Source organism: Primulina eburnea, chromosome 3 (assembly GCF_022965805.1).
Source record: "Primulina eburnea isolate SZY01 chromosome 3, ASM2296580v1, whole genome shotgun sequence".
NCBI lineage: Eukaryota > Viridiplantae > Streptophyta > Magnoliopsida > Lamiales > Gesneriaceae > Primulina > Primulina eburnea.
In genome coordinates, this window is record NC_133103.1 from 5,027,484 (window position 1) to 5,036,042 (window position 8,559).

General features: G+C 36.1%; 2 protein-coding genes across 6 annotated transcripts; one reads left to right on the forward strand and one right to left on the reverse strand.

Annotated features, from left to right (window-relative positions):
• The first annotated feature begins 586 nt into the window (after positions 1-586).
• On the forward strand, positions 587-4,140 carry LOC140825625 (receptor-like protein kinase FERONIA). 2 transcript variants are annotated; one of them, XM_073187514.1, is made up of 2 exons: positions 587-778; positions 1,310-4,112. In XM_073187514.1, the coding sequence occupies exon 2, from the start codon at positions 1,332-1,334 to the stop codon at positions 3,936-3,938; it is 2,607 nt and encodes an 868-aa protein (XP_073043615.1). In that variant the 5' UTR covers positions 587-778; positions 1,310-1,331; the 3' UTR covers positions 3,939-4,112. The 2 variants fall into 2 exon arrangements, with proteins under 2 accessions (XP_073043615.1, XP_073043616.1); XM_073187515.1 differs by having other exon boundaries at positions 621-784; positions 1,310-4,140.
• Positions 4,141-4,912: 772 nt separating this feature from the next.
• On the reverse strand, positions 4,913-7,582 carry LOC140825627 (thioredoxin H9-like). 4 transcript variants are annotated; one of them, XM_073187517.1, is made up of 5 exons: positions 7,255-7,582; positions 6,872-6,972; positions 6,125-6,247; positions 5,405-5,527; positions 4,913-5,260 (listed from the first exon to the last, which is right to left on the reverse strand). In XM_073187517.1, the coding sequence occupies exons 2-5, from the start codon at positions 6,890-6,892 to the stop codon at positions 5,108-5,110; spliced, it is 420 nt and encodes a 139-aa protein (XP_073043618.1). In that variant the 5' UTR covers positions 6,893-6,972; positions 7,255-7,582; the 3' UTR covers positions 4,913-5,107. The 4 variants fall into 4 exon arrangements, with proteins under 4 accessions (XP_073043618.1, XP_073043617.1, XP_073043619.1 ...); XM_073187516.1 differs by having other exon boundaries at positions 6,872-6,976; positions 7,255-7,581; XM_073187518.1 differs by lacking the exons at positions 6,125-6,247; positions 6,872-6,972; positions 7,255-7,582 and adding an exon at positions 5,959-6,118.
• Positions 7,583-8,559: the final 977 nt, after the last annotated feature.

Consider the following 8,559-nt stretch of genomic DNA (forward strand, 5'->3'; position numbering starts at 1 on the left):
AAATAATAATAATTAGCATTACCAATCATCAATCCACATCCATATAATATAATAATATATATATTTAACGTAGAATAAGTTTCATTTGACATAGATCTATATCCGAGCAAATCGGTTCATATTTTTTACTAAAAAAGTAATTTTTTCCATAATAATAATATATTTTTATGTGTTAGATCAGATAAGAGATCCGTCTCATAAAATTGATTCATAATATAGTTTGATAAAAAAAATACAACCCATAAAACCGTCTCACACAAATTTTTGTCCAATTTTAACTTCTACCGCCACATCTTAGAACATGTGACCTTTTATTTATTTATTTATTTTTTTGTTGTTAAAAAATTAAGAATGGACATGGCGTAATAAATGCAGTATGGGATTTAAAATATTTAAAATTTACTATAATGTAAATACCATTTAGTTCTTACTTAAGTTTTGGGCACAAGTTGGATGCATGATTCATTGGGTAGTTGAAAAATGAAATCACAGGCAACCTGTCTGCCAGTCATGCAAAAAATTAGTATACGACTTTTTCCAAATAGCGTACACACATTAACTAATTAATCACTTTATAAAATAAAGAATATAATAAATGAAATGAGCCTCCACTAAGCCCGTCGTTTGTTTGTTGTCTAACAATAATAGACAGGACTTCCTCACCACATTTCTCTCTGTTTTTTTCTTTTTCATTTTTTCTTTTTTACTATCCAACTGCAATACGAGCAAAGCTTTTCTTTCAGTTGCTTCAAGTGCTGCTGCTGCTGTTTCGATTCAGGTACATGTTGTTCTCTCAATGTCTCTGTTACTCTTCGTGTTTTTGGTTGTTAGATTTGTGTTTTCTCTTTGCATATATAAATATTCATGTTTTATTGTTTTGTGACGGATCTACGAAGTTCTGCTGCTCGATTGCTGCGTCATTCTGAACTATTGCAGATCTCTGCTCTGTATTTAGGGATTTGGTCTTCGCTGAGGAATGTTTTGGTTGTGACTTGTGAGTTCCATTTTTAGATTTAGATTTGTCAGGCTTTGATTCGTAGTACATAGGATAGCGCTGCGTTTTAAGATTGAGGATGGTATGTATGATGTATCAAAGCTTTAGTTAAAAATACCCCGTTCCTTGATTTTTTTTTTTTTTTTTTTTTGAAAATTTAACTTCTAATTTACCAGTGAAGTTATGGTACTGATTGAAGGACAATATTTGAGTGCAAAGAAGATCGATCATATGTATATCAAATTTTTTTTAGTCAATTTTCTAAATTTACCTCATTCTAATAGCTGATTATATGTTCGTTTGGTGGATTTCCAGGGGCTATCTACGTTAGTCCTCGATGAGGAACCGCAATAATCCTTGGCTCTTACTGGCCCTTAGTTTTCTGCTTCTGGCGTTTGTAATATCAGCCGTTGATTATGCACCAACGGAGAAGATTTTCATGAGCTGTGGAGGTCCTGCTGACTCTACAGACTCTGATGGTCGAAAATGGACATCAGATATTGGCTCTAAGTTCGTGTTAACGAGCAGCAACTCTTTAACCGCCACCGCGGCCACCCAAAAACCTTCCGTCCCCCAAGTACCTTACATGACAGCCCGGATATTTCAATCTGATTTCACCTATAGTTTCCCTGTGGCACCAGGTCGTAAGTTTCTTCGTTTGTATTTCTATCCCGCGTCCTATGGTGGATTAAATGCTTCCAATGGTGTATTTTCGGTGATTTGTGGACCCTATACTCTCGTGAAGAACTTTAGTGCTGCTCAAACCACCGAGGCCTTGAATTATGATTATATGATGAAGGAGTTCTCTGTGAACGTCGCATCTGAGGTATTCAATGTAACATTCATGCCATCCCGTGATACTTCTAACTCATATGCATTCGTCAATGGGATCGAGATTGTTTCACATCCTGATATATATAGTACAGATGGAACGGAAACTGTTGTTGGTCAACCCACTGGATTCACTATTGACAACACTACGGCTCTAGAGAATTTATATCGGCTAAATGTGGGTGGAAACGACATTTCACCCTCCAAAGATACTGGTCTCTACAGGTCTTGGCGTGATGATTCAAGTTACATATTTAGTGCGGCCAATGGAGTTACGGAAGTCCCTGATCCAAATGTGACGGTTAGCTATCCTCCAGGATCGCCAACCTACATTGCCCCACTTGATGTATACTCTACTTTGAGATCAATGGGTCCAAATGCTTCTGTAAATCAGAACTATAATCTAACTTGGCTTTTCCTTGTTGATTCCGGCTTCTCTTATCTGGTTAGACTCCACTTCTGCGAAATAACAGACATTGTTTACAAAGTGAACCAAAGAGTCTTCAGTATCTTCATGAATAATCAGACTGCAGAAAAGGAGGCAGATGTTATTGCCTGGGCAGGTAGCAACGGTGTCCCTGTTCACAAGGATTATATGGTTGTCGTTCCAACCGGACCACCAATGCAGGATCTCTGGCTCGATTTGCACCCTTTTATTTCATCAAAACCCCAGTTCTATGATGCTATCTTGAATGGTCTTGAAATATTCAAAATAAATGATACCAGCGGGAATCTAGCTGGTTCGAATCCAACTCCCCTCGCACAACCGAAAGTTGATACCGATGAATCATCTGGATCTGTTCAATCTAAAAGTCACAAAGCAGTTATCGGAGGAGGTGTTGCTGGAGGAATTGCGGCACTTCTTCTTGTTGGTTTGATTGTATGTATAGTTTCCCGCCAACGCCAAAAGCACAGAAAGGATCCCGGCGCTAGTGATGGCTGGCTTCCACTATCCTTGTATGGAAATTCACATTCGTCTGGATCTGCGAAGACAAACACCACTGGAAGTATTGCCTCCTCACTTCCATCAAACCTTTGTCGACACTTTTCATTTTCTGAGATCAAGGCTGCAACAAATGGCTTCGATGAGGCTCTTCTCCTTGGGGTAGGGGGTTTTGGTAAAGTTTATCGTGGAGAGATTGACAGCGGCACAAAAGTTGCAATTAAGCGTGGGAATCCACTCTCTGAACAAGGGGTGCATGAATTCCAAACTGAGATCGAAATGCTCTCTAAACTTCGCCACCGTCACCTTGTGTCTTTGATTGGGTATTGCGAAGAGAACTGTGAAATGATTCTTGTATATGATTACATGGCTTATGGAACTCTTAGGGAGCATCTTTACAAGACTCAAAAGCCGCCATTGCCATGGAAGCAGAGGCTTGAGATTTGTATTGGTGCTGCTCGTGGTTTGCATTATCTGCACACTGGTGCAAAACACACCATCATCCATCGTGATGTCAAGACAACAAACATTCTCTTGGATGAGAAGTGGGTAGCAAAAGTTTCAGATTTCGGGCTGTCCAAAACGGGACCCTCTCTGGATCACACACACGTCAGCACAGTGGTGAAGGGTAGTTTCGGTTATCTGGATCCAGAGTACTTCAGAAGGCAGCAACTGACTGAAAAATCTGATGTATACTCATATGGAGTTGTACTTTTTGAAATCTTATGTGCTAGGCCGGCATTAAACCCCACACTCCCTAAGGAACAGGTCAGCTTAGCTGAATGGGCACTGCATTGTCATAAGAAGGGAATTCTTGACCAAATTATTGATCCTTATCTTAAGGGTAAGATTGCTCCAGAATGCTTTAAAAAAATGGCTGAGACTGCAGTGAAGTGTGTGTCTGATGTTGGAACTGAGAGACCTTCTATGGGCGATGTGTTGTGGAACCTGGAGTTTGCTCTGCAACTCCAGGAGAGTGCAGAGGAAAGTGAATCATTTGACGTTAAGAATACTACTAACTCCTCCCCAGGCTTTGATGAAAACATTACGGATTCAAAAAGCAGTGGATTGTCAATGAGCATTGGTGGACGAAGCCTTGCCAGCGAAGACTCGGATGGGTTGACGCCAAGTGCAGTCTTTTCTCAGATAATGAATCCCAAAGGTCGCTAGTTCCATGGAAAAGGGTTGTGTATGTATCATAATTTTTTTGTTTGTTTATGTTTTGCCCAAACCCGAACCTCCAAATACATTCTCGGCTTAGATTTGTTGTGTGGTCTGGTGAAAGATCACCTGCTCTTATGCATGTTGTTAATCATGTGCTGATATTCATTGATTGAATGGTCTCATACGTGCCCTAAAACATATGTTTCAACGATCTTCTGTATTCGGTTCTATGAAATGAATTAAGTGGTTACCAACGGATTCAACAGTAACTACGAGTTGGCATGGGGCTTGTCATACTCAAACGGCAACCGATATGAAAGACGGATGGAATTCGGTTTCTCTGATTGGGGATTGAATTTTCTCGATCATTTTCAGAAAAACATGCTGAAAAGGCCACCAAACAAGCTTCGGCCATCGCTTTGACGGAACGCTCGTCATCAAAACATTTCTATTGACAATTAATACTCGTCAACAACAAATCGTTCTGATGTGAATGTTAATAAATTGAAAGTTAAAATCATTTCTAATTTTAAACAGTCAGATTTAAAATCTAACTTCAGCTGAATAATAATTACAGTCCAAAAGAAGTTACCTTGGTAAATCTAACTGGGTAATACATCGATAGTGTGTTTGGTTGGGTGGATTAAATAAGGATAGATTAATAGTCAAATGTTTATCGTTAAAATTTTAAGTTGTTTTAATAATCATTTTGACCCAGTTTAAGATCCAATTTTATGGATAACTATTTGATTAATAAAATTGGATCTTAAACCGGGTCAAAATGATTATTAAAACATCTTAAAATTTTAACGATAAATATTTGACTATTAATCTATCCTTATTTAATCCATTCAACCAAACACATCTCGAGGGAAAAAACCAAAAAAATCCTTAAAAGGCGCCTTGTTATTTAACCCCCGTGAGGAATTTTCTTTAAAAAAAAAAAGGAGTTCTACATCTTGACACGGTACAAATAGATATGACACGACCAAAATATTGTGAATATAATGGCAAATTTTACAACCAAACTGGGTACAAATTTCGAACCAACTTTTTCAGTAACTTCACCACCATAATGAACAATTCCGAGACAAACACCCACACAACAATCTCGTCCAAATATATAAGGTAAGATCATCAAAATATGTCTTGTGATCAACATAGAGTCGTAAAACCTATGTCTCACATGAGGCTTTTGAATCAAGGATGGCAGTCACCTTCTTCTGCAGTTCTGGCTTATTGGCTCCTACGAGTTTGTCAAGTTGTTGCCCGTCTTTAAGGAAAAAGAAGGTTGGAGTTGCTTTGATATCCCATGATGTGCTGAATTCCTGAAGCAACGAATAATTTTAACAGCTGGAAAAAATTATATATCTGCATATGGTGCCTGATCTTAAATATCTACATTTAAACAGACTTGCAATGTAAAAACACAATGATTTCAATCCAGGTAGCCAAGTAGATACAAAACTTACAGTAAGCTCGTCCACATCAACAGTCAAAAACATTACAGATTGGTGTTTCTCAGACAGCTCAACATAGAAAGGTGCGATAATTCTGCAAGGGCCACACCATGAAGCGCTAAAATTGGCAATTACCTGATATAAAATCACCAACTGTTAGAACAGAAAAAGCATGGTCCAGGCATGTAAGTTATAAACAGTAAAAGCCAATAAATAAGTCTCTGCTGAAGTGAGGTATCGAAAATCACATATATACACTGACAGTGCTCCCTGCACATGCAAGTTCAATTACATTGACTAAGAGATGTTTGATTGCATGAAGCATGATGCAGCTGACTGCTGGGGTTACGATATAACAACAACAAAATGCTACCTCAATGGAACAGAAAATTTGTTAAAGACAAGACAAACAATAGAATCAAAAAAATATATATGTGATTTTCAATACCTCAATTAAACATCTCTTAGTCATGTAATTGGACTTGCAAACATGTAAAAATTTAAAACCAGTTGCCTGTTGCACTACATAGCATATGCAAATCATAACAGGAGATAAAACAGCTCACCTGAGGTGCCTGTATATGAAAGCCAGCACACATTTCTGATTTACCATTAAATAAATGAATGGACATGGTGCTGTAGATACCATCACATTCTTGGAACAGCCTAATAATGCAACTTACCATATTGGGACAAAAAATAGAATCAAACAAAAATATAATGAATGCTCACAATCTTTCCATCTGTCTTAGCTTCTGCCATCTTTTGTTCCCAACCTTCCTTTGTTGTGATAAGGTGCACATTTCCACCAGCCAGATCAACATTATGATCAGAATCATCTCCATCATTTCTAGCCTATTAAAATCAAAGAAGAGCATATCAAGTCATAATGTAAAACAATAGAAAGCATGATACAAACACCAGTAAGCCCATTTAGACAGCTAAAACATGTGGAATGATTTTAAAATTTCAAGGATTGAACTTATTTTATTAATTCACAATTAAAATTTTACATCACAAGGACAAAGATTGATTGTAAATATGATAGAGACCGAACCCATTAGCAAACATATGCAAGTTGAGAGTAGGTAACAGAGAAAAGCGAGACAAGTAATTTATTTCACAAAATTGAACAAAACTATTACAGTATCTGTTCTCTAGGCATCTGTATCGAACAATAAACAAAAACTAGCATATGAACCCAGAGGTGAATCATTATTTGCAACCCATATAAAATATAACTATTGGACCAAATCAAATGCTTTTTTTAATAAAAATGTAATGGTTTTCGCTTAGCAAAAGAAAAGGAGAGAAAAAAGTAGTTGAATCATTCAACCACATTTTGGGAGACAAAATGATGAAGAGCTGATGCGCGGATAAACATGCATTTGGGCAATAAGGACAGCTGGTCGGGACATCCAATATGACAACGCAAGGAAAGAATAGTTCACACGATAACGTAGTGAATTGACACAGTACCTTAGCTAAGCAATGTCCCATTTTGATGGTATAGAGAAGGCCAATTTATTTTTGGTATTGGTGAATCCAGAAGATTGAACCAACCTCACCAAAACCTCTACCTACCTAAATAGTGAAGAAGAAGTTAAAAAAAAAAACAGAGAAGAGAAATCAATTAAAACCATGTTCATATCAGCTAAAAAAGAATTGAACGAATCAAGGAGGCCAGCAATTAGAGACGGGAATTTGAAAACTCGATAATCGAAAATTAAAAGCAAGAGTTTACTCCCAAACACAGTTACTAAAAATCGATAAATTGTCGAGACAAAAGGGGAAAATTCCTAAATCGCATGCGAAGAAAATCAAAAAGTCAAACTCCCCGGCGGGATGAGAAGATGAAGAACCTGGATCAGCTGCGACGACGGCGCGACGATAAGATTCAGCCCCGCTTTCACAATCACAATCACGATCACGATCACGACCAAAATATGAGGTTTTAATTTGATTTTATAAAATTTCTATATATAGCAGGAGGATTAAGTATGGGACCTGAATAATTCTGGAAATAGAGGATGATCGAAAGAAATGCGTCGAGAAGAATGCACGGCCCGATTGAAAAAAACGGAATTTTAATAGAAACCGGAATTTGGAATTCGCAGTGCGCGTGGGCCGGGTTCCGAACCTGCGGTTTGAACGGTCGGGCCTAATTTCAGCCGCTTTGGTTGCTTATGGATCGATTCTCAGAAATAAAAACTTCCTGTATTTCAAATCTATTTGATTTTTATTAGATTTATGTTTGAATTTTTTCAAATTTATATAAATATAATAATTATTTGATGGACATGACATCTTATATATTTTTCGTATAAATAATATATTTAAAGATAAATGGTAATTGTAAATTATTATTGATTGGTTTTATTTTTTTGGACTATGGACAATAAGTAAAAATTTGTGTGAGACGTTCTCACTAGGTCGTATTTTGTGAAACTTGGTCTCTTATTTAGGTCATCTATGAAAAAACATTACTTTTTATGTTAAGAGTATTATTTTATATTCTCACAAATAAAAATTCGTAAGACCTGTATCACAATAGACCTACTATCGACTCTATTCATATCCGACTAAATTCATACACCGAAATCAATTGTCTAATATTTTGTTTTAATCACTATATTCGTCTATTCAGTTTAACACACTATATTAATTAGAAATATCATTTAAACTGTTTTTACATAATATTATATATCATTTATTCATTAAAAAAAAACATAGTAACTAAAATATACATCCAAAGTGTCGACAATACAATAAATATGTTGGAATTTGCACACAAATTTTCAAAAGCTCGTTTTGGTAGCTGCTGGTGATGGCTATCCCATTTATTTCGAATAGTACAAATTTTAAATATTTTTTTGCAAAATCACATTCAAACATATATAAATAAATAAATAAAATTCAATCAAGTGTTAAAAATTAAATATGCTATATTTCAATTTTTCTAGCCAAACGTCATATTCTTAACTTTTTCCATCTTCATTCTTAAAACCATATGTTGTCTATTTTTCTAAACGTCATTTTTTGTGAAAGTTTTAGTAGAATGACTGATATTTTTAATATTATACTTCATATGCAAAAAATAAAAAAATTCATGTGCACAAGTTGCAAATCAAATATTTACAGTATACCGATACGTCAGTATAATACAG